Source organism: Grus americana, chromosome 1, assembly GCF_028858705.1.
Source record: "Grus americana isolate bGruAme1 chromosome 1, bGruAme1.mat, whole genome shotgun sequence".
Classification (NCBI taxonomy): domain Eukaryota; kingdom Metazoa; phylum Chordata; class Aves; order Gruiformes; family Gruidae; genus Grus; species Grus americana.
In genome coordinates, this window is record NC_072852.1 from 3,135,845 (window position 1) to 3,161,279 (window position 25,435).

The 25,435-nt window shown below is 46.2% G+C and overlaps 1 protein-coding gene across 3 annotated transcripts in view; it reads left to right on the plus strand.

Moving 5' to 3' along the window:
- The window catches only part of PLXNA4 (plexin A4), a 454,779-nt gene that overhangs the window by 28,383 nt on the left and 400,961 nt on the right, over window positions 1-25,435 (plus strand). For all 3 annotated transcript variants that reach the window (XM_054806078.1, XM_054806099.1, XM_054806089.1), the window contains exons 2-3: window positions 751-2,014; window positions 21,820-22,002. In XM_054806078.1, the coding sequence (XP_054662053.1) occupies window positions 836-2,014; window positions 21,820-22,002 (1,362 nt within the window). In that variant the 5' untranslated portion in view covers window positions 751-835. The remainder of the gene's footprint in view (window positions 1-750; window positions 2,015-21,819; window positions 22,003-25,435) is intronic.

Here is a 25,435-nt window from a genome sequence, read left to right on the forward strand (position 1 = left end):
TGGTGAGAGCCCAAGGGAAGGAGGAGACCTGTTGCTCAGTTTGCTCTGTGCTTGGCTGCATGCCCTTTGTAGATGTGGCTGTAAAGGCTGGCACACCACAACTCCTACGTCTGTACTCCAAGCTGGACCGGCATGAGGCAGCTTTGATCTGGAAGCCACAGAGAGCCTGTTCAAACAGTCCCGTTCTGGACTGATGTCTCCCTGAAAGGATGTTAATGTCAGACCAGAGCTGGCTTCTTCCTCGCAAACTTCAAGGGTTGCAAAAGAGCTCAGCATCCATCTGGACCTGTCCCTGTAGGCAGGTCCCTGACCTTCTCTAGGCTTCAGTTCCTCATCCAGAAGAGCAGGATAATAATCCTTCTCCTGTCCTGTCTTCTTAGATGGCAAATACACAGTTGGGTCAAAATTGGCAGTGCAAACAACAATACTGCTCGATGTTTCTACCATTAGCCTTCTGTGCTGTTCTAGCTTCCAGTGAATTTTTGTGCTGCACCATGGAGCGCGTGTGTGTGTAATGGAGAGTAAAAGGGTGCTGATTTATTATTCTGCTGTGTGATTTCTGCTCTTTCTACCCGCATCTTTTCTTTCAGGAGGGCTCCCTTTGTGCTGGTTTTAAGTAGAGAGCTCAGAGACGAGAAAGGGAGGATTAGCAATTAAATACGCTCTGATGATGGCATGGTTGTGAAAGAGGGAGGAGGAAGGAATACTCCATAGTAATGCACTTTTGTTTCCTTTTCTCTTTGCTTGTAGGACAAAATCTGCCAGGGAATTGGTGTTTTGAAGATTCTTACAGCTTTTAATCCTCATTCCCTTGGGAATACAAACCTTTCTAATCATGTCACCGGCCATGTGGAAATGGACTTGCCTGGTTTCTCACCTCCTGCTATCCACCACAGTGTCGCCTCTTGGTAGGCAGCAGCCACTCCACCCAAAGAGGCCCTTCATCACTTTCACTGGAGAACAAGCAGAGGGGAACTTCAACCACTTGGTGGTTGATGAAAGAACTGGGCATATTTACTTGGGAGCTGTCAACAGGATCTACAAACTCTCCAGTGACCTGAAGGTTCTGGTTACCCACCAAACTGGTCCTGATGAAGATAATCCCAAGTGTTATCCTCCCAGGATAGTCCAAACCTGCAATGAACCCTTGACGCCTACTAACAACATAAACAAAATGCTCCTCATAGACTACAAGGAGAATCGATTGATAGCCTGTGGGAGTCTTTACCAGGGCATCTGCAAGCTTTTGAGGCTGGATGATCTCTTCAAGCTGGGAGAGCCCTTCCACAAGAAGGAGCATTATCTTTCTGGCGTGAATGAGAGTGGCTCTGTTTTTGGAGTCATTGTTTCTTACAGCAACATGGATGACAAGTTGTTCATTGCCACTGCCGTGGATGGCAAACCCGAGTATTTCCCCACTATTTCAAGCAGAAAGCTCACCAAGAACTCTGAGGCAGATGGGATGTTTGCATATGTCTTTCATGATGAGTTTGTGGCCTCTATGATCAAGATCCCCTCAGACACCTTTACCATCATCCCTGACTTCGATATCTACTACATCTATGGATTCAGCAGTGGTAACTTTGTCTATTTCCTAACTCTGCAGCCTGAGATGATCTCACCACCTGGCTCCACCACGAAGGAGCAGGTTTATACCTCCAAGCTGGTCCGTCTTTGTAAGGAGGACACAGCCTTTAACTCTTATGTTGAGGTGCCCATTGGCTGTGAGAAGAATGGGGTGGAGTACCGGTTGCTCCAGGCAGCCTACTTGTCTAAGGCTGGAGCCATCTTAGCGAAGTCTTTGGGTGTTGGCCCTGAGGATGATATCCTCTTCACAGTCTTCTCCAAGGGGCAGAAAAGGAAGATGAAGTCCTTGGATGAGTCTGCTCTTTGCATCTTTGTCCTGAAAAAGATCAATGATCGCATCAAGGACAGACTGCAGTCCTGCTACAGGGGAGAGGGGACTTTAGATCTGGCCTGGCTCAAAGTCAAGGACATTCCCTGTAGCAGTGCGGTAAGTGAAGCCGTCAAGCACCCAACCGTAACTTCCTCATGTACTCACTGATCTTAGAGTGTTGGTCAACAATTAGAGCAGGCACCAAGGAACTGAGACTGCCTTGTCCCAGTCCTGGTTCTGCCTTCATCCAACCACACCACCTCATTTAACCAGTACATGCCTCAGTTTGCTCACAGATGAGCTGAGGAAGGTTCACTTTTGGACCTCCCCAGCCATGTTATGTTTGCTGCTAAACTAAGCCAAGGGGCCTTGAAATCTTTAGGAGGAATTGACCTGTTGTTACTTCGCTGTGCAATTCACCAGGGATGAACTCATGCTTCCTTGTACAGTCTTGGCTCAAACCTAAACCAAAATAGGACCTAGATAATGTCAAAGGCTTGTGCTGGTTTCTGTGTCTGCTGGTGTAATTTTATTTCCCTGGGCTTGAGTGGGAGCAGGATTTGTTCAGGGAGCTTTGTGAAGCCAGGGCTTCATTTCTTCTAGGGCTGAGAAGCACTGGACATTAACCATCAAAGTCCCTCATCTTCCGGTTTCCAGCCAGCTCTGCACTGTCTCTGTGCTGAAAAATTAAGTCCTGGCTACAGATCAAGGATTAAATGCTGCAAGATTTAAGGGCAGGATTGGGGAAGAGGCTGGTCTACCTGACCTACAAATGGTCTTAAGAAATTGTCTTAGTTTATTCTGTTGGTTCAGTAAAGTGTCATTGCAGAAATCTGCGTCAGCCCTGCCAGTATACGGCTGGCTTTCATATCATGCACAGAAATCAGCATTACAGCCGGCACTGCACCCAGGCTGCTGTAATAGCCGCCTCTCTGGGCTTTGATTTCCTTCCTTAATTAGCTCTTTCAAGTGAGAGGCAAGTTCAAGTCTGAGCAAAGGGAATACGGAGAAACACCAGAGCACTTTCCTGCCCCATAATCTCAAGGCAGAGTCAGGATTCAGGATGTGGGATGGCTTTGGCTTTCCTTTGTAGTCAAGCCTCCTTTGCTGGGGGATCCCTGCTGTTGTTCCTTTGCAGGACAAGGACGGACCAAGAGGAACGCAGACAGAAATTTCACTGCAGGGAGACTGATCCTGCCTTACCCTGCCTTAACTCCTCTTTACACCAGTGCCCTCAGCATTGTTGTGTGACCTCACGCTGCTGTCACACTCCCACACCAAACGTGCAGAGGGACAAGCCTTTCCTTTTAGTTGGGATCTCTTCTGTCTAGACCTGCGAAGCTCCCGATGGAGTATTGCACAGGGGGAAAGGCTGTGCCCAAATCTGGCTTTGATTTTTTTGTTTAGCTCAAGGCCTCTGCACATTGAAAGAGCTGCCTTTAGATTTAAGCTGCGAGCTTCCCACTGGAGCACCTTTCCTGGGCTGTTAAGACTCTCCATGCATTTGCAAATCTGCTCTGCTTGTGCAATACTTGCAATACTGTACCTCTCAAATCAGGAGGTTTGGAACCTCTCAGTCACCTGGCTTCTGTGGCTTTAGACAGGAGCAAAAAGGCCAACAACTTTCTTGTGTCCCTTGGGGTGAGTCCCAGACCAAGAAGTCTGATATATCAGACTGAATTTGGAGAGACAGGACTGCAGAGGTTGGTGAGAGGACAAGGAGCCAGGGACTGGGTGACACAGTGAGAATAACTGTTAGAGCATATTTGTGACTGCATTTATTCACTGTGAATCAGAGATGCTAATGCTTCCCAGCTGGAGAAAGAGCCTGGAGATCCTTGAAGAAAAAAACAGGAGTCTGAAAAGTGTAACTAAGCGGGCTGTCCTCTCCTTAAATGAGTCTACTTAGAGCTGCTGGCAAGCCCTGCCTGAGATAGCTGTGCTGCCCGAGGGAAGAGGTATTAGTGACTTGGCTGCTGTAAGGGTTGCAGAGTCCAGCTGCTAAGCTTGGAAAATATTTGATGGTTGGTAAAGTATTTTGGAGCCTGGATATATGTCTGTGAGGGCCTCATCTCCTTTGCTGACGTCCTGCTTGCCAGCCATCCACCAGCACTGCTGCTCTGCCTCTTAGCACGTGTATTTGAAGCAGCTCTAAAACCAATTACAAAGGCACGAGTAAGACTTTTGCTGGTTTGGTGTAGATGGCACACATTTCTCTGCTGGTGCAAATAGAGCCTTAACCTGCCTGTGATCAAGGTTGGACCTGAACTTCAGCTCTGCTGCCCTGCCTCCAGCAGCAGAAATCCTGCATGTGAACAGATACAGTTGATGTGCTTGGCAGTGAGCAGATGGATGGAGATGAGCTGTGGGAAACCCTCATCTAGCATTGCACAGAAACACTGTTAGAGGACATATTTCAGCCTTTCTTTGTGGTATTAACTATGGGACCATGGATTATGGAGATGGGCTCACTGAACTATCTTCACATCTTGATGCGTGGCCAGGTCTGGGTTTTGGTAACACATATTTTTCTAGTAGGGTGATAACTGACTCAGAGGGGATCCACATGTTAGGAAGCTTCTGTTCCTGCCTTGGTGTAATGCTTGCTCAAGGTCACTTCAGGGCAAGAGAAGTTTCTGGGGGACCATTTCCAGCACAGCTCTCCCAATCCATAATATGCACACAAAAATTTACAGGGATGTGGGGGAACGATGCACTTGGATGGACTAGTACAGGGCAAAGTCTGCAGCTTCCCTGATCAGGCAGCTTTGCTGGTGCAGCTGGAGCTTGGAAAGCTGAGGTGAGGTAGGACCTGGAAGCAAGCTGGGCTGGACACACTGTGTCTCCTTGTCAACATGTGGTAGGAGGCATTGGGTCTCCAGATGTCCTACAGGGTTGAATGGCCTGGAGACTTGCTCTGGTCTGGTTTGCAAACCCAGTGTGAAGAAAAAAGACTGAGACACAACTGTGTAATGAGCCTGTGCTTCTCTTGTTCCAACCATGTGTGCATACTGCAGATTTCAGCAGCTTGATAGAAGATTTTCCAGAATGGGATATATAAATGACCGGAGATGAATGGAAGATCCTCAATGTGTGTTCATCCCCTGTCCCTGTGTTATAGGTGTCCTATTAATCTTCAGCATAAATCAGGAAAAAATGATGGATTTTTATGTCTGCACAGTTGATTTGCAAATTGGCGATGTTCACTCAGGTGATGAACGGTTCCAGATAATACCTCTCTGGTATTCCTCTCTGCAAATACAGGATAATAGCTTATATTTAAACAGTACAATTGACCCCAAATGCTTAGAAATTCATATAATCAGAGAAAAATGAGGCCGGGAAAAAAACCAAGTCTTATGAGGTCATCTGATTTGCCCTTCTGCTCTACTTACAACATTTCTCACAGATGTTTGTCTCACCTGTTCTTAACCTCCAGCGATGGAGATTCCCCCTTCTCCCTACATGATCTGTCTTTGCTGCTAGGAAGCTTTCCCTCATGTCTAATCTAAATCTCCTTTTTCCTGATACCGAAGCCATTCCTACTTATATAGCCACAGAGAGCAACTTCATCCCCTTTGGCTATCTAGCAAGAGCATTGTGTGTCACCAAAATGCAACCACTTCCGTGGCGCAGTGTGGAGTCAGTGCAGGTAGCAGAGGGAGCGAGGATGTATGGATGTGCAGGGTGTTGGCAGAAGGAAGGGCTGTTCTGGAGGGAAAAAAATAGGCTTCTTAAAACAGAAAATAATCTTCATGTTGGATAAAGAAGGACGTGATTTAAATACGCTCTGTAAACTTTTAATTAACTGTTGATATGGTTGGGAAGTGTTAGATTTGGGTTGGGTTTTTTTGATTGTTTTTTTTAAAGACAGTTTTGGAGAAGGATGGAGAAGTAAATGGGCCATTTTGGTACAGGTCTTGATCATGGGGGGGTTTGCTGATTTTTCACTAATATGTATGGAATAGAATTAACAATAGGTGCATTTTGAAGCCCAGTGACAATTGCACCACCGTAGCCTTCCCGTCTGCCTTGGGTAGCAGGCAGGTGAACCACTCTGTGGGACATGCAAACATGGATGAAGAAAAGGAGGGTATTGGAGACTGACCCCAAAGCAGTATGAGGGTGCCAGGGCCTGCTGGGGAGCTGCGAGAGGAACGGGGATCCTTGCTAGAGCCTTGGCTTGCAATGAAGTCCCAAACACGGTGTGTTGTTGGCACATGATCCTGGCTGTCAGCTTAGGAGCTGGTTGCAACCCAAAGCTGCTATCCTGGGAGTTCCTGGGCTCCTCATCAGCCTGATCTGCCTCACAGCATCACCTGCTGCTCTGCAGCCTAACAGACTCCAGTCCCTGAAATGAAAAGGTGTCACCTCCGTCGCTGTAGCTTTTACCGGATACACAGCGCAAATATCTGTCCAAGATAATCAAACTGTCTGTCCCCAACTATTGCCTGGCTACTGCCTTCTGCTGGTATTTTCTTTTCCTTTTGGCAGGAAATGGAGTTTGAGTGTTTAAATTACTGTATTCAATCTCTTCCTGTTTTTCATGGCAGCGCTGTCAATGTTTTCGAAGCAGACCAGCCAACAAACGGCCTTGTGTAAAGAGCTGGGCGATATTTTTCCAACACTTTGCTAACGGAGGGCAGGCGAGGTGGGTGTTTGGGACCTGAGTCATTGTCTGATGAGTGACTTGGCTATAAAGGCTTCCTGTGCTTCTGATGCTTCACGGCACACCTAAGTCAGCAACTTGCCAAGACATCTTTGCAGTTAACAGTACCTAGATCCCTCAAAGTCCATACATCTGTTCCTCAAGTGGACTCCAATCTCCTACTCCTTCTTCTTTCCCTGTATCCCCCCTGCCCATCCTAGATGCTTGATGCCCACCAAGCAAGCACTGCTGTACTCGCAGGGTTTAGCTGAATGCAGGACGAGGTTGTAGAGGGAATATTGCTGATTAGTTCTTCAATGGATGACTGTCAGGCACGTCTGGATGCCAGCTGGGGGAACAGGCATTTGGCTTTGGCAATATGAGCACCTGACCACAGGATGAATGCTGCTTGGCCCATGGGGCTGATCCATGGGCTCTGTTCTGCTCCATGCCACCGGGTTAAGAAGGGCCATTTCTAGCTTAAGTGGTAGAAGGGCTTTGTGTTTGGTATGGGACAGTCAACTTGACTCCTTGTAAGGTCACTTTTGGTGATGGAGTGGCCATGATTTTCCTATAAATAGCCTATTTCATGATTTTCCTCTTCCTCCCAGGGCTTGCATTTGTGATCACCAGTGTTAACAGCAGAGGGGTCTGACAGGGCACCTCTGAGACACCAACATGAGGAGCAGCATTACCCCTGCTTTACAGGAGGGTTGGCTAAGGCATGGTAAAACATGACTTGCAGTGCAATTGCAGCTCAGGGACTCCTGGATCATAGTGCTGTGCCCAATGTTCTCAACTATTGCAGGAAGAGGGAATATCATCCTTGCTACTGTGTTCCTCTCTAGAATGGGGGACAGAAAACCAGGGTCATTTAGAAAGAAGGACATGGGCTGGAGCTGTTGAAAGAAGAAGCATTTCAAGGAAAAAAAAAATCACTTTATCAACTAAAAAGCAAGAATCGTCATCTCTCTCTGTTTCCTTTCCTTAAAAGGGAAAGGTTGGGGTGAAAAGGAGTGTTAACTTTTGCCTAGCCCTTGGGAAGAGGAATGCATGGAAGGAGGTCCATGTGATACTGCTGCTCTGACATTTTGCACGCACAGCCCCTGCCCGTTTCTCCCGGTTGGGTTGGCCGGTACGTGAGCCTGCTGCTTTCCCAGGGGAATGACTCAGTCACAGGAACGAGCTATCGGTTTCATTAGACCTCGCAGTGTCACTGCTTGCCAGTCGAGCTATCCTAACTAAATCTCTGTGGGGGTCAATGCCACTCGTGCTTGCACAATAGGGCTTTTTGTTCATCTCTACTGGATAGGCCATGCACAAGAGTTTTGCGTACATGTCTTTACTCCAAATTATACAGGCTCATGTTTCTGATCCAAAGGGCTTATGGTCAGTTGAGGTCAGTTCTTGGTCAACTTTTAACAGTGCTTTCCTCTTCTTTCTCTGAAGATGCAAGCAAGGACAGGAACAAAAAAAACCCAACCAAAAAAAAAAACCCCAAAAAGACACAGTGCAGTCTGTGCAAAGGCAGTAGCCTCAGCAATACGGTAATGCCTCTCTGGGAATGCTCACTGGAGACTCAGAGGTGGAGCAAACAGGCTTATTACTGCCAGATCTGTATTTGTATAATTGGTCACATCAGTTTATGTTGGATGGGAGTGTGTGTGCATGTGTGCGGAGCCTGTTGTCGGAGAGAGTTGCTGAGCCCAGCAACTTTGATAAGAGGCGACAAGCGTCCTCTTGCTGATACTGGGAGCTGGAGTGGATGGAGGGCTTTACTGGGGAGGCAACATGGAAAAGGGGTAGGGCACTGGCTTAGGATTTCTGCAGCTGAGCTCTGTGATTTGCAAATCTCACCCATGCACCTTCCCACTCCTCATTTCCATCTCCAGCAGGCCTGACCATCATCTCCTCTGCAAAGCTGGCTGTGCTCCAGGGTGAAAGACACTTCATCGGAGAGAAACGCCATATTATCTTGCTACATGAGGTGGCTCAGACGAAAGCGGAGCAGGGAACTCTCTCCAGCTACGTGGCTGGTATTTGTCATGATTATTGTCAGTGGTGGAATTGACCAGAGATGTCTGGGGCTGTGCTCCTCAGGCTAATGGAGAGCAGCTGAGTTCAAATCTCCACTGCTCCGAGCAAGGTCCTGGCCCCTCTGTAACTGGAATCAGGAAAGTCTCCCCACCTCTTCCTCTGTGAGGTGACCAGGCAGGCTCATTAACTAATTAGCACTAATTCATTGATTAGCATACCCAGTATTCATGCCAGGGACACGATGGTTGGGGGTCTAATGGAGTTGCAGAAACACGATCCTCCTGGTCCTCCTGTACGTGTCTATGGCTGAGCAGCGCTGGGTGAGCACTACAGGACTTCTCCAGCATCTGCTTGAGCTCTTAGTTCAGCATGGGTACAGCTGCTAGCAACAACCCAGTCCTCTGGACTTCCTCAAAAACCCACCATTTATTCAGGTGGGCATGCATATGCCAACCCAGTGAGAGCTCATTTGTAGGGGTTTCTCAAGTACCACGTGGGTTCATCTTCACTTTTTCCTCGGTGTCTGTCCTTCCTCCCACATACCACCTCTCTGCTTTCAGCCAGCGGGGATAAGGACACTTCCCTGCCTCTGTAAAGTGCTCTGCACTCCAGACAGCAAAAGTGGCTTCAGAGGCCCTGGGAGAGAGAAAAATAAAAACTCTTAAGCACCTACATCAACTCAAGCTTGCTCTTAAGGGCTGTAAATCAGGGCCTAATTGCACAGAGAGGATGATTGCATTTGAGGTATTAAGTATGTTCCTCGGTATTAAACACCTGTCCTTGAAAGGATACTTCCAGATCAGTGTGCATGCAGAAATAACGCTGGCGGTAATTAATTGCCTTCTTATCACACCCCCACCCTGCAACCTCTACTTCCAAAATCCTCATTGTTTGTCCTGGAGAAAGAAAGAAAGCAGGCACGCTTTGGCAACAGCCTCCTTCTCAAAACCATTTATTTACTTCCCAAGCATAAAGCAAGAGGAAACCCTCTGCCTTTAAGTGGCTGGGTGCCAAACCTGTGCACGCAGTGCTGTTCTCTCCCGGCTCCTAGCGTCTGGTTGACCCTGCTCACACAAAATGTTCATTGAGGATGGAGCAGAGCCCAAGGCTGCTGAGTTGCTGTTGTGTCTGAGATATTTCAGACGCAGCTCCCACCCCCCACTATCAGTCCCATCTCTGGACCACGTTGGCTCTGCCTGAGCAGCTCAGCATCTCTCAGCATCAGTCCCAGCTCCTCGTAGTCCCCCAGCAGCTGCTTCTGCAGGTGAGCAAGGTGCCGGCTTCTCCATCACTGCTTGTGCCATTTGCCTGCACTTCTTGCCACATGGACAATTAGATTTGTTTCTGGGAACTGATCCTTGCTGCTTTCCTGCCAGCGACCCAGGCTGTTTTCTTCTGTGGTTGAGCCCTGCGGTCGCCTTTGCATTTTTGGAGGGCTCCATATGATCTCCTCGCATTCTCTTCCACGCCGGGAGATCAGCTACTTTGCAAACTTGACCTTGTATTGCCTCTCCAGGAGGTCGCCTTGCAGGCCTGTCTTGCGGGCCAAGCATTTTTTTTTTTTTTAAAAAAAAAAGCAGCTAGCAAAACCCATCCGTCCTGGAAAAGCCAGAAGCAAAGTGACTCCAGCTCCCTTCTCGAGCCCGATGCTATTTAAAGCACCTCCGGACCGGGGGCAGCCGAGCACTGGAGTTTGTACAATAACTGTTCTGTTGAGGAGGGAGTCGAGGGTATGCTGGATTCAGCATTGCTTTCTGGGACAAATCCTGCACAGATCCTTTCTCGCTTGCCTGATGCAAGTGTAGCTGTCGGGATGAAAAACAGCGCAGGGTCTGTCTTAGTACTTGGAGAATCGGCGAAGACGTTTAGCCTCTGGGAATGATCTGATACACATAGAATCATGGAATCATTTTGGTTGGAAAAGACCTTTAAGATCATCGAGATCAACTGTTAACCTGTCCGTATTTATTTTATATTCCAGCACACACATAACATAGGACTTTTTTTTTTTCCCCTGAATTAAGCACGTTTCTCTATTTATCCAAATTGCATGAAAATACCATTATACTCGGTAAGATGAATAGAGATGCTGGAAGCATCCACACTGAAGACTGGCTGGTGTGAAGATGGAGACGAGAAAGACCATTGTCTTACAGAAAGCTGTCCAAGTCTCATCTGACCACATTTCTGCCTCAGACACTCTCAGCCTGGCATCTGCATGGCTGTGCTAGCGTGGGATATGTTTTTGATGTAAGTTTTCTTGAGAGACAGTTTATTAGTGCTGGCCCAGTCTTTGGGTAATGTGACAACAGCTTTGGGATGAAACGTGGTGTTTGCAGAGCCGGTGTGGGCCTGGCTGGGTAGATATACCCAAGTTCAGGATGGAGCTGAGCACCTGGGTGTCTTGCACGCATCTACCACCAAACCATCCTTCTCTTCATCTCTGCTCTATTGCATATATAAATGTCAGTAAGCGGAGGAACGTGGCCTCACTGTTCTTGCTGAAACTCAGACCTTTGTTGCATCTCTCACCTACAGATAGCTACACGATACATAGGACCGAACATCTTCCCTGTGTCACCAGCACCCAGCTGCTTAAATTAAGGAGCTAGTAAACATTGCAGCCCCAATGTTTGCTGCTTTGTGGTGCAGATTCTAATAATGTTTAAAATGTTTAAAGAAGTACTTGAAATGCAGGAAAGGCAAGACACCCAGATATGCTTGCAACTAAATGGCAGCACCGCAGAAAGACAGAGACACCTCTGTTTCCTCCACGCAGTATTGGAGCTGGCATAGCTGATAGAGCATGTGGGTGACATTAGATCAGTAGGAACAACATCGTATTTTCCCTGTTTCAATGTCATTACCCCATCATTGTCAGTGTTCCAAAATATAATAGGATTTGTTCAGCTGATTTATCCTGTAAACAAGCGATATTAGCCAGGCGTGTATTTAGACACAGAGAAGGAGTGGGAGAGGCAGAGTGAGGGAGCGTGCAGAAGGGAATAATAAAAATGTACTCCTCCTAATGAGGGAATGACCCAGCACTTATCAATGGGTTTGGGGCTATTGGTCGGGATCCCGCGCCAAGAAATACAGGGCTGTAATTCTAATGGTGTCCCTGGTTCTGAGGGCTGGCTGCAGCCTTCCGCTTGCACAGTCCTGCTTTCAGATGCAAGAGGAGTTTGAGCTTAATGGCTTGAGTGAATTTATACTCGGCTGACACAAATGCTCTGAGTTCCTCAAGTACAGAGATCTGCACAGATAAAGGCAGCAAGTGGGAGATTTTTCTTTTCAGGGCTCAAGTGCTTTAGTTCGTTGTTTAAACTGATAGCCCAGCTTCTTTAAATTCATTTTCCATGAGATGATAGGACCAGACACAACTTGGTTTATCCCTGATAGAGATGCGCAGCCCTGGAGCTTGGCACGGCTCTCCATTATTTGATGAGCAAGATGGAGCCTCTCGTACCCAGCCGAGCTCTTTCAGTTTCCCCATGCTGAAGGGCAACAGCACATCCATGTCATTCATTACAACACTTAGCTTACCTTTGCAGGACCGCGGTGAGGCTTAATTAATGCTTTTAAGCGGCTCTGGGATCTCTGGGCAAAGGTGCTGCTTGCATGCAAAACAGCGTTGTTTAATTTATATAGCGCTGTTGGTGTGTGTGGCATTTTGCAGCCCAAATGATAATTTTGCCTGTGTAACAAAATAATAATTATAGTAATTGTGATTCAGTGGAGAATCTCTGGTAGTGCCGGCTTAGGGGAGGCAGCTGGACTCTATCCGGCAAGGTGCTGGTGTGCGTCACTGGCATAGGAATGAGGGGTGCCTGACAGCTGCCAGAAATGCTCCAGAAATGCTGGTTTAACCATTCTGCTGCCAGCAAGTATTGGGAGATAATGGGCCAGGCACGTTGTCTGTGAAAGGGAGGATAGGTCAGCAAGAGAAAGCTCCTACACGCTTCAATGTTGCGTGGAACAGACAGCAATGATATTGTGGAGACCTTAGAAGGGCCCTGCAATGTGGCCGTTGTGTCCATCTGGTGAAGATGGACATGAGAGTTTGTAACTTGGGGAAGGGGATGTCTCTTCATTAGGTGTCACTATTGGATGGACATGCCTGAGAAACCCTTGTAATGGCAAGGATGCTCAGGATTACGGGACACAGCTGACCAAGGATAGAGCTCCAATCTCTTCTTACACCTCTTTCATCACTGCAGTTGATGTTTCCAGGAATTTTTCATGTAGACAAACTTTGGCTGATCATGGAAATGTGACATCCTTTAGGATAAAATGCAGCAGCTGGTGAGCATTTCTTCTTCTCTCAAAAGTGTCTTTCTGTCTACACAGAAAACCCTTTTCACCTAAGATTTGCTCTCCTGGGTACTCTAACTCCCCATCTCAGCTGCCACAGCACATGGGGAAGTGAGTGCTACTTGTTTCAGGTGCGTAACACAGCTTTGCTGCTGGAATATGTTCTTACAGAAAAGCTCTAGCAGCTTATTTGATCAATACTTCACTTTTGAAAAATCCCTAAATGCTTATTTACCCAATAGACCGTGGTGGTTTCAAAGGCAGAGTCTCCACACTCAATAATCTCTTTTTTTGGGGTGTGAAAAATTTTAAGTGAATTTCTTAAAGCTCATGGAAAGCACTGAGCTGAGAGCCACAGGGATCATATTCCTCTGTTTATCCTTCAGTGCCTCATCCATACGATCCTCCAGCCTCTGAGCCTGCAAGGGGAAGTTTATGGGACTGCAGAAGAACTCAGCTTCCTTTTACAGTCACACTTAGACTCATAGAATCACAGAATGGTTTGGGTTGGAAGGGACCTCAAAGCCCATCTAGTCCCAACCCCGTGCCATGGACAGGGACACCCTCCACTAGCCCAGGTTGCCCAAAGCCCCATCCAACCTGGCCTTGAACACTTCCAGGGATCCAGGGGCAGCCACAGCTTCTCTAGGCAACATTTGCTGCTCTTCAGGTCCCATCTGTCCTTCTTGTTCGTAGATAGTGTCCACCTGTGAGGGGATGAACCTCAGTGACCACACACCTCAGGGGTCTGATTTTCACCCCATGCTAATGCTGAGATTTGTAATTGTAATGCCGGAAATTTTTTGAGGGGGTGGAAATGACGTATGCAAAAGGGAGATTTGGCGGACACAGCGATGATGTTTGGGATGTGGGATGTGAAGACCACCATAAATGACAGTGTTTGTACTATGGCAGTCTGACACTCGGCATTGCTGCTGGAGGTACTGTTCCTCTTCCCTGCCTATATGAGACTCTTGGGGTCTAACCAAGGGACTTAAAATATCGCTGAAGTTACAATATCCAAACACAGAGAGTGTAAATATCCCACTGAAAAATATTGCCAGGTATCTGAGCCTGTTCTGCACCTTGCCTTGTTTATCTTGACATAGTGTGACTGTTTCTCCTGGCAGACGCTTGGAGGTGAAGTTGACGTAGAAGCTGAGGGATATGGTGAAGCTGGTGTCAGCACACCATCTGCCAGTAACATAGATTCATTAACCCGCTGGTGTTTCAGGCTGGATCCTTAATTGCATCTTCACTTGTAATGGTACGAGTGTCTTCTATGAAAGTGACCAAGAACAAGTAGGTTGTTTTGCTGAGGACGTTATTGCACACTTGATATCTATGACGTGCTTCTCTGGATAGTCAGTCCTGGACTTTCCTTCATGAGAGCATAAACTATTTCCCTCTGATAGACCAGTGCTGCTTCCAGAGCAGAAATGCTGCTGCTGACCAGTCCCATGCCAGTAGTAAGGCAACGTGCATAGCTAAAGTGGGAACAAGAGTTTGAGAACAGGCCATGGGCTGAAAAGCATTTGCAGTTGCTGCTCACTAGCTCTGTGCCTGTGACACAGGGTCAGCAGACCCTGAAAGCTGTGATCTGCATCTCCAGGGTTTGCAGCAGGAAATAAGAAAAGCAAACTTTACTGCCGGTATTGCTTAAATTTTTCAGTCTTAGGCTCTAGAAAATGAGGGGTTCACTAAGTAATGTACATTGAACGCATCTTATGGCACCCCAATCATTCAGAAAGTTGGGACTTAAAGGATGCTAAATTTATAGCAACAATTACTTCTTACTAATCAGCCAGCTCTGCTGAGCAAAAGGCCTGAAGACTAAAGAAACCTGTTGGTCTCTGTAAGAAAGGCAACCTCCTCTTCAGGAAATTGCAAATTTTACGACGTGGAGGTACATGGTATAGACTGTTGGGAAGCCTTACGCTCACGGTACAGCAGGAACATAAATGCAGGCATAAAAAGTCTGTACTACATTAAGATTCTGCAGCATTCTGGAAACTTGACACCAGTCCTTGAACTGATGCTTAAACTACAGACCTAAAAACCAAACGTCTGTACCTGTTCTAGTCAATTTGAGTAACTTTCCCCTCTGTTCTTGCGCTCCTGAATTATGTTTGAATGAAAACCTCTTAGCATAGTGGGTGCAATTTCCCTGTAATTGGTAAAGTTACTGTAACTGCACTGTCATTTGTATATGGTGACATGTAATTGCGCAGTAACCATTGCTGTGGTTGCACAAGTGAAAAGCAGTGTGCAATTATAATGTATTTCCAAATGCCGGCTCTTTATCCAGCTTCCATTATATCACAGAGCCCCCTGGGGAAACGGTACTGGGTATTTTTGTGTGTCATTAGACTGCAGGCTAACTGCTGAAGAGTGGGCTGGTTGGTGATCTGTGTTATCTTTGGTTGGTGGCCCAGGGTTCCCATCTTTTTGTCCGCAAAATTTCTCTGTGGCTTTGAATTGCAGATGACAAAGGTCTACAGCTGTTGATGCTCACTGGGCAAGCCCACAGCCTTTTCCTGACCCAGTGTCAGGAATGCATGTGATGGGGAGGGCAGTAACAGGCATCAAATTATGCGAATGATGTGGCATGAGGTGAAAGTCAGAGGGGCTGTCTCCATCCTGCACTAGGACCTCATAACTAGACACAGCCAACGGGCTGAAAAGCGACGGTTCTGCCAAAGTTCACAGCACAGATCACGAGAAGAAGGTCAGGTGAACCAAAGTCCATTGGTCTCAGAGGAGTCAGAAGAGAGACTTGGAGGCAGCATGGCCAGAAACAGAGATACTGCAGGAGCTCAGAGGCAGAGCCAATCCAGCTTGAGGAAGGCAAGATACTAATGCCAGGGATAGGGAAAACCAGCATGTCAACAGAAGTTCACCAAATAGTGAAGCCCATGCTGATACCATCAAAAGGACATGCACAGGCAAACAGGAGAAGCGCAAGCCTTGGGTACCATACTGCTGGTGTTGAAGTTTAAAGATCTGTGGTTTGAAGGGTGATGGTTTCTGCCATCATTTGCAGCTCTGCTGGGTGGAGATTTATGGTTCACCCCTGCACCAGGTGACCTAGACCCTAAATTTCCTAGCTTGTATCTCTTCAGGTACCGAGAAGTTCCTGGTGACAGATTTTCCTAGGGCTTCCATCTCTAGATTTTTAAATATCCTATTGAGTAGGATACATGCCAACCCTCGCCCTCACTCAGTCTTTTCAGTCAGGAAGGAAGAAGATCTTGCAGTCACTTGATGGAAAAGACCTTGGATATCTCCTTGCAAAGACTCAAATGCATATTACTGTTGATTTCTTATTGCTGTTGGCTCCCTGGCCCTGCTGGCAGCACAGACGGCTGTAATGTGTGCGTTCCCTCCATCGTCTGGCGTAGCCAAGCCTGAGATAATAAGAGTGAGAAGCCAAGTACCTGCCACCGTGTGAAGACAGGGCTGTTAGATATTAGCTGTAAATCAAAGGCAAGACTTGGCCGTTGGGACAGCCTTTATCCCCAGTGAGTCTGTGGAATTGCTTTGGAGCCTGCTGAGATATCTGGAAAAAGGCTCCGGTGCTTTGATTGGGGAGGAAGATTTCACCAGAGCGGAAGCAAGGAAGAATGAGGGATGGGTAATCCTTTATCAAAGCTTTTCCCAAAATATGGATTAGGCTGTGTTTGATTATCAGGGGCTGTTTCAGAGGCAAATAGCTAAAGCAGATGTTTAAGGGGCAATTGCAGTTTATTATGAGCACTGTTTGCACTGGCCCCCTAATATCTGGTGCTTCAGCCATTTGCACGATGCCAAAGTGCTTGCTTCGGCTGGGGAATCAGATGAGGATGGGAAAGGAGGTGGTGTAATCAGAGCTCTAACCCTTCTGCTGAGTTTGGGGGTGCAGCACATCCCTAGGGGACTGAGCCAGCACCAGCCTTGTAAAACCATCCTCTCCAGGAGAGCTTGGATGTGTTAATTATTTATTTGATAGGCTTAATCCTAGAGAAGGCAAATGCCTGCCAGATTCCTCCTGTAAATCAGGCTCATTCTTTTGCACATCCTTCTAATTTCACTGGTGAATGTGACACTTGGCCACGGTGTCACGGCAGCAGATGAACCCTCTGGCTGCAGACACAGGGAGGAGCAGCAGCAGACCACAGCCACTTATCAGCTGGCTTCCTCCTGCACATCAGCCCAAGATGGAGAGACAGCTGGTGAGACTCGGGAGGGCATTTATACCCTGGGAGCTGCCAATCGTTCTCACATGAAGATATTTTGGATATGTAGAGCACCTTATGAACCTGTGTTTAGCAGCTTCCCTGGGGCAGAGGGGTGGTGAGTACTATTCTCTCTTTTGCAGGTGGGAATCTGGTGTGGGATGATGAACTAATTGACCCCAGTCCAACGTCTCAATCCCAAGGTCCCCCTTCCTTTCTGAGTTACCTGCAGACTGTGCTGTGAATTTCTGGGTTAGATTTTAACCGCTCAGGATGCGAGAATTGCTGATCCTATTCCTGCCTCTTTAGATCTTCCCTTTGCCCCTCCCTGATATCCCAGCTGGTGCGGCAGCAGTGTTGCAAGCAGAGTGAATTCATGTCCTCACCTCCGCTTTCATTCTAGAAAGTCGTTAACGTGAAATTGCCAAGCAGAGAAGCTCCAGAGAGTTTAACGTGGCTACTTTATATTGCTGCTAGGAGTGTCTGGAATTGAAAATAAACCTGTGCTTGCAACTCCTGACCCTTTCATCATAAATCCAAACTTCCTTACGTGTTTCTCTTTGCTGAAGAAGATGACTGTATTTCTCTTTTTACAAAGGCGTGTGTGCAGCTGAGAGCCACAGCTGCACTGGAGCTGGGTGATGTTTATTTGTAGGGTTTCACTTGATGGTATTTTTTTGCAGATGATCCCCAGAGGAAATAACCCAAATGTGTTAAATGAAAATAGTTTTCATGTGGTGTGTGGCTTGCTGGCCTCACTCCTATTCTTGGAGAATGGTTGTCCACGTTGCAAACTACAACTCTTCTCCAGCACCCATGCAACAGCATGTGAGTGAACATCATGGCCTTACCTGCCCTCACACAGCACTTTGCGTGTCTCAGAGGCTAGGGTGTGCTGTGATGGTCCTAGATCTCATCTGAACTGTGTCATGTAAGAGAAAGTGCTGATTTCACTCTTCAACCTTGCCCTGGTCCCTGGATCATAGAATGGCTTGGATTGGAAGGGACCATTAAAGGTCATCTAGTTCCAACCCCCCTGCAACAAGCAGGGACATCTTCAACTAGATCAGGTTGCTCAGACCCCCATCCAACTTGACCTTGAATGTTTCCAGGGATGGGGCATCTACCACCTCTCTGGGCAACCTGTGCCAGTGTCTCACCACCCTCATCATAAAAAATTTCTTCCTTACATCTAGTCTGAATCTGCCTTCTTTTAGTTTAAAACCATTACCCCTTGTCCTATCACAACAGGCCCTACTAAAAAGTCTGTCCCCATCTTTCTTATAAGCCGTTCTTATAAGGATGTGTCCTTCTGTAAATAAACTCAGGGAAATAAGGTGAAATAAATGGGCTTAAATTTAGTTTTGTGTGTGTATGAGGGAAAAACCATGATATCAGCCCCATTAAGGGTAGGTCTGTGTTCAGCTGGAGCTGGGCCCAGTCTGATGGAGGAGGAACTAACCTGTGGCAATTGGATTAATTAAGTCTCAACAGGTTGGAGATGTGCTGCAGATCAGCCACAGGTTATTGTGCTTGATGCTGAGATCTCTGAGTCTATATCCTCTTAGGGTCTTGCAGGAAGATGAGAGCTTACTCAGGCTATGTGAGCTCTGATATACATCTACAGCAATCATATATCCTCTAGCTAACACATCCTGGCTGTTGATAGAGTGTGTTATGGAGGGCTCAGCGCTATATCCTTACAGCCACGCAGACTCAGACCTGTCTGGGGAGCAAACAGAAGTAGCTTGTATCTCCCTGCAAAACAGCACAGGCAGCTCCTGCCTGAGATTTGAGGTCCTGGGTTGTGTGGGAAGGCAGAGCAGATGATTGCATGGGTCCTTTCTGGTCTCCAGGTGCTTCAGCTGGAGTAGCTGGTTTTGGCTGTGCTTCAGGGAGGGGAGTGTGTGTCCAAGGAGGATGCCTTGGACTGTGTTAGCTCTGCTTGATTGCTACTGGTATAATTTCCTGTTGTTTGAGATAGAGCTTTGTACACTGCACCCTAGGTAAGTCATCTGCTGTCAGTATTGAGGTTTTCATCCTCTCGTTGGTGAAGAAAGCTGTTTCTCATTTCTTGTTTTCCTTTAAAACCATGATGAAAGCAGGGCTTTCTCTCGGTCCTCTTTCTCTTATTTGTAGAAGGTTTGGGAATTTCTTGCTTTCAGTCTGAAACGATTCGTCTCTCAGCCTGTCAGGCTGTTGGTTTGAGTGAGACACGCACACAGTTTTATCACAGCCTTGAAACACAGATCATGTTGATTTGAGAGCTTAAGAGTTTCTGGTCAAAGTAGGCTTGACTTCAAGATCTGGATTCTTCTCAGATCCTACATCCATAGGATAATTCAGGTTGGAAGGGACCTCAAAAGATTTTATGGTCTCCTGTTCAAAGTATGATATAGCTTAATGTTAGATGCTTAGGCTAAGTGAATCATCTGGAGTCCTTTTGCAATCAACTGGCTCTATCGGAAGGTGATCCAGTGCATTACAAGGCTGATTGGTTGGCTTGTTCTCTGACCTACCTCCTTTCCTCCATTGATTATGAAGGTAGTTTAGATGACAACTGTAGGCTACTTACTAAGATTTCACATGGCTAAAGCTATGTAAGATGGATCGCACACCAAATGATGTGTTGGGTAGCAAATTGGTAAACAGAAGCCTTGTCGCGCTGCGTCAGACCAACACACCACTCCCCTCGTTAGCTCACCTCTGGGAGTCAGTGTCTCACATCTCATAGAAAGATCTGGGTAGTGTCGCTGCTTCAAACACATTTGTTCTTCCTGAGCAATCAAGCTGCAGCTTTTCCATTCTGACCTACGTAATGAAACTGTACGTGTTCTCATTATCCACAGAAATACGCAGTTTTAGCAAGTCATGCTGTCAGCAGGGCTGTCCTGCTTCTCTGAAGTGTGGCCATCAGCATGGTGGTACTAGACCTTGGATGAATTTGGCCTTTGCATCTGGGAATGCGGATTTATCTTACACTTTGTTTTGGCATTGTAGACTAGCAACATCCTGTCTGCTGCTCATGGAGGCTGTTGATCTGATCTGTAATTGCTCTTTGAGCTGGTGTTTTAGCTCTGAAAGGGCAGTCCACAAACACTAATGACTCTTGCAGGCCAGAGCTCAGGCTAGCTTTTCCTTACTAATGGCTGTTTTATGTGTTTATAAATACATTTAGGACACATTATTCTTCCATTCAGTAAAACCATCTGTAATTATTCCCTGTAATTGCTGGGTGAGGATAAAATGAATCAACTATCAGGCTTTTACTGCTCCTGAACTCAAGCAAGGACTAGTATGTATTCTAGCCATGCTTCCAGGAAGATGTGAGCTCAGACAAAGAAAATTGTCATGGTCCTTTGTTACTAATATATGAAAACTAGGCAACCTTCCTGTACAATTAATTATTGCCTTTCTAGGTCTTAGTCCAGCAAAATATTTTAAGTGACTGCTTAACTTCAAATCTGTAGCTGGTCCCATTGAAGTTAATAAAGTCTAACTGCTTTGGCAATTGCGTACTGTGATATTTGGAGCTTCATCGTTATTTGACTTATTCTGTCAAGGTCTTTATATCGGCAACCTGTATTAACCTCGCCTACTGTCCAGATGGTGCCTTAAGGTAGAAAAGTTGTCTGTACTGTTCTGCTGCTGCACTTCTATAACTCCCTGCAGTTCAAAGAAACACACTCAGAGATAATGTCTGTTCGTACACAAGGATCCCAGTGGAGCATCTGTGTGATGACAAGCCTGTTGAGCTCAAATGCAATAGGTGTTACAGCGTAGGCAGCAGCATTAATGAACAGGACCTTTTCTCTGGTTGCTAGGAGTTCATGGGTATCTCCAAGTAGTGCTGGAAAGCTAGCGTAATAGCTGTGAAACCTTCCCTCCTCTCCAAAGAACTTCAATGAGTTACAGTACCCCAGTAAGACGGATAAAGGTGGATAATCTCCGTTTCATGGAGAAGAAAGGGAGACCCAGGAGGATGAAGTGCCCAGGTCAACAGTGTGAGAAAAGGACCCAGGACTATACGGTTAAACTAACCCCAGTAATGGGGAGCATGTGCAGGCACCATCTATACCCTTAGCAGGGTCCCTACTGCAAATTTGGCCTGGGCTGACCAGCCCTCTCCCAGACAATGCCTGGTCAGGCCTTGGGGGACTGTGATTTTCAAGATGTAGTGTGGGTGATACTGCAGGATTTGGTGGTGGGAGGGGAGTGATTATTGAGGTTTCCTGGATGTGAGCCTTACTGTTGGGTCTTGGGGCCAGAGGGCAGGCCAGAGTCTATTTTATTTGTCGGTGCAGATTTAGCTCGGTGGTTCTTATTCTGGATCTCATGGGAATGAAGTGCATCCTTTTTTCTGACAGAACTAGGTACGTTTAAGACATTTTCAGGAGACTTTGTCTTTGATTGCTAGGTCTTGACTGGTAAAGCAGTAGGAAAAAGGCTTAACATAATGTATCCTGCTGGGCTGTCATTCAAGAGAAGCAAGTTTCCAGTTCTCCTTCTGTCTGTAACTCATCATGCAACTTTGGACAAATTTTTTTCCACCTCTGCATTTCTCCAGTCCTGCCTTTGTCATTGACTTCTCACCCTGCAAGAATTATAGGCACGTTATGCAATGGTGTCCCTGCTTGGATGGGTACTTGCCAAATGGCTAAAGAATTGGTGGCTTTGTTTTTTCACGTGCTCTTTCTTTTTGTTTATAGCTGTTAACAATTGATGACAATTTCTGTGGCCTGGATATGAATGCCCCCTTGGGAGTTTCATCCATGGTGCGAGGGCTCCCCATTTTCACCGAGGATGGAGACAGAATGACATCTGTGATTGCCTACGTCTACAAGAACCACTCCCTGGCTTTTGTGGGCACCAAGAGTGGGAAGCTCAAGAAGGTAAGACCTAACGTGGTCCTCTAACTCAGATTTTCATGTTCTTGTGGAGATTTGCAGTATTGCATTGGGTGTGACTGCAGTCCTTATACTAAGGTCCATCACCTATTTTGAGGACAGCAATTGTTTCAGTTGGCAAAAAACTGTTTTTCACCCTTGAGGGATAGAGGTGATGTGAGAAAGGACAAAATCCTTCTTCCCAATTTGTTCATCAGCAAATGAATGTTTCTGAAGTCAAACCACAGACCCAGCCACAGACGGACTTGATGCAGTTTACATCCAACAGAATATTTTTGTGTTCAGACAATCTCTAATTAAGTAGTTGATCACAGGGTGCATGCTGGAGAAAAACTGACTGCAGCTGAAGTTTGTTAAGAAAGAGGATTCATGCTCTGGAGATCTTTCTTCAGAGCAATGTGACTGGACTGTGATTTCACCATGAGCCCAGCATGGGATTAGCGGTTGCTCTGTTTAGGTCAGGCTGGGTGATTGTACTGGAAGGAGAGTATTTTTATCAAGAGAAAGCTGTGTCTCAAATGATAATGAGCATTATGTTTATGGTTGACACCACATAAACCCAAATACAATAAAGAGTGTATTTATGCTCCTCGCTGTGCATTCTCACTAAAAATATGGCTGTTGTATGGCTGTAGCTCTGTAGTTTGCCATATAAGGCAATAATCGAGAGTCTTGAGAGGTGGAACCTGGGAATCATCTACCTGTGATTTTATTAAGGCAACAAGAGGTTTCTAGAAGTGACCTTCTCATGTTAATGATGGGCACCGTCTCCATTTCAATCCCTATGTGCCAGTCTGGCAGTGTTTATCTGAACGGCCCAGGGGTGTTGCAAAATATTACACGTGCGAGGAGACTGTGGCACCGTCATAACAATGGAGATGGGTGAGAAGCTGGAAGAAGAGGATGGGCAGAATCTTGAGGGTTGGGTGTTGAATCCTGTTTGAATTCCCTTTGCAAATAAAAACTTCCAAGTTGGGGAGAGGAAGGTGCTATGAAAAGGTGACCCGCTATGGCTTGCGTATAAGAGGGACAGAGCAGACAGGGGGAAGAAAGGGAGTAATTTGTTCATGGATGGTCTTATGGAAGGTCTGAAATATCTGGTTTTGTTCCTATACCTGTTTCTTCACTTAAAAAGAAAATCGGGGTTGTAAATTCAGATGGCATTGCCCCCATGCTGAGATAGGTCTGCAAGGGGAACAGGATCCTGCCCACTGGCAAATGTCTCTGGCTTTGTTCAACAGAGGAAGGGCTGCTCATGCTTTTGAGAAGAGATTTATTTTTTTATTATTATTTTTTTAACAGTCTATTCGGGCATGTGGAAAAGGAGCCAAATTGTTTTTTAAACAGTTGTAAAAAATAATCTCCTCCCCTGACTAATTAGGTTTTGCTTCCCTGTCATCTGTGATATCATAATAAACTGTTTAGTTCTTCAGTCAGTCTCTTGGGGGGAGAAAAATGGGGTAGCTGAGATCTGAATGGTAAATATCCAAAAGACCTAAACGGTTAAGAATGACTGCTGCTTCCCTGCACTCACAAGCTTTTGGTTTTTTTTTCCTTTGGCTTCAGAGGAAGCGAACTCAGACACAGCTCTGTCTTTGCCTTTGCAGGTCACAAGATCTAATTTCTTTTAACAGGGGAAAATAGGAGAGAAAGCTCTTGGTGCTTTACGGAGTGTGGTAAAGAGCGGGGACAGCCTTATAGGGTAAAGAATGAGAAGAGGGGAGCTGAACTGCCTGATGTAATTTGAGAAAGCTTCATTTTATTCCCTTTTTCCTAATGTGCTGAATATTCTGCCTGCATTAGTTAGTGCATTGGGTCTGTGTGTCGGAGCAGAGCTGGAGTCTCGGGCTGAGATCTTCCTCGGCTGAGTAAGGGAGGTAGAATGCCAAGCAAAATGGGCTCCCCTGAACGCGTGTGGCTGTTTCGGACCAGTTGATCCAGGCTCCTGGAAACCTTCAGTTCCTGTAGGTTCAGCTCCATCCTTGCTCTGACTTGTGCAATCACTGACTCTCCCTCAGGGCTCCTGAGGGTATCTGAGCTCAGGACACGAGCCTGTTTTCCCCTCTGGGTGCCACACAAGACCAGTTTGGCACTCAGGATTTTCACTTGACACTCCTTGGCCCCTGCCAAGACTTCGTGGGCCTTTTGAAGCTTTGGTTTCCATCCTGACTCATCAATCAGGTGCTTTTGAATAGGAATCAAGGGAAGTACTGCATTGGTATTGCAACTCCAGCGTAATCCATTACGTTAGCACAAAGTTTGATTTATACTTAAAAAAAAAAAAAAAGTCTATGGGTAAATTGGAATAAGCTTTGTTAGATTAGATGAAACTCCATGTACCAGTGGACAAAGCCCAGGAGCTATCTTTTTTTTTTTTTTTTTCTTTCTGCTTGCTGGGTCCTACCATGCGTGGTATGTATTACTGTTTCTGCTCATGCAGTGCAGCTAGTAGGTCAAGCTACTGTGAAGTATTTTGGATAGCATGAAGAGAGGAGTTATGAGATTATCTTCAAGGTAGCAGGATCTATTCAGTTGTTGGAAGACTCACTGCAAGTAATTACAAGATGGTTTTGGAGAAACTTTCCTTATTTTTCCTGCAGTTTCAGTCTTTTTCTCTGTGTGTGTATTTTTGTACGAAAGTGGCAGACTGTGCATCAGATTTTGATGTATGCAATCCGTGAATACTCTGCAAAATACCCACAGTCATAAAGCAATATCTGTTAGTTGATATACAAATGTCACATATGTCAAAGGAATTTATCCAGTGGCACACACAACTGAAGTAAAATATTGTGCTTTACAGGAACATATCATTAAAATGAAAACTAGCAGCATATCAGCAATCTGCCCATGTAACCAAGACAACAAAGAGACAAAGTAAAGGAAAAACCAAGATAGAGATAAGGTAGGAAAAGAGTGAGTGAAACAGAATGACAAGGTTGGCCCCAGCTATTTCACTGCCCCAGGCAAAATACATTTTGCAACCCTCCCTCATTCACATAGCTACATGTGCAGACCAACTGCACTGAATAATATGCCGTAGAAATATGCCCTCCAATTCTGCTGGCTTGTCCACATCACAGCCTGGCCCTGCAGAATGAAGATATAAATAGGATAAAAATGCAGAACTACGGAAAAGAAAAATTCCCTTATTCATATCTCATGTATAGAAACCAGCGCCCTTGGATTAAAAGCCTGGTAGGCACTGGTTGGTGTCTTGGGGATGGAGAATGGTGGCCCAGGGATGAGTGGGTTGAGAGACAGCTGGGTTCAGTTCTTTGCTCTACCAGAAACTTCTGGTGTGCCTCCACAACTCATTTTCTTTCCTGCAAAGCACAGGAAATATTTTGCTCGCTCAAAGAAGTGTTGGAGAAAATCAATGCGGCAACGGTGGTGAGGTGTGTGATCATATCAAACG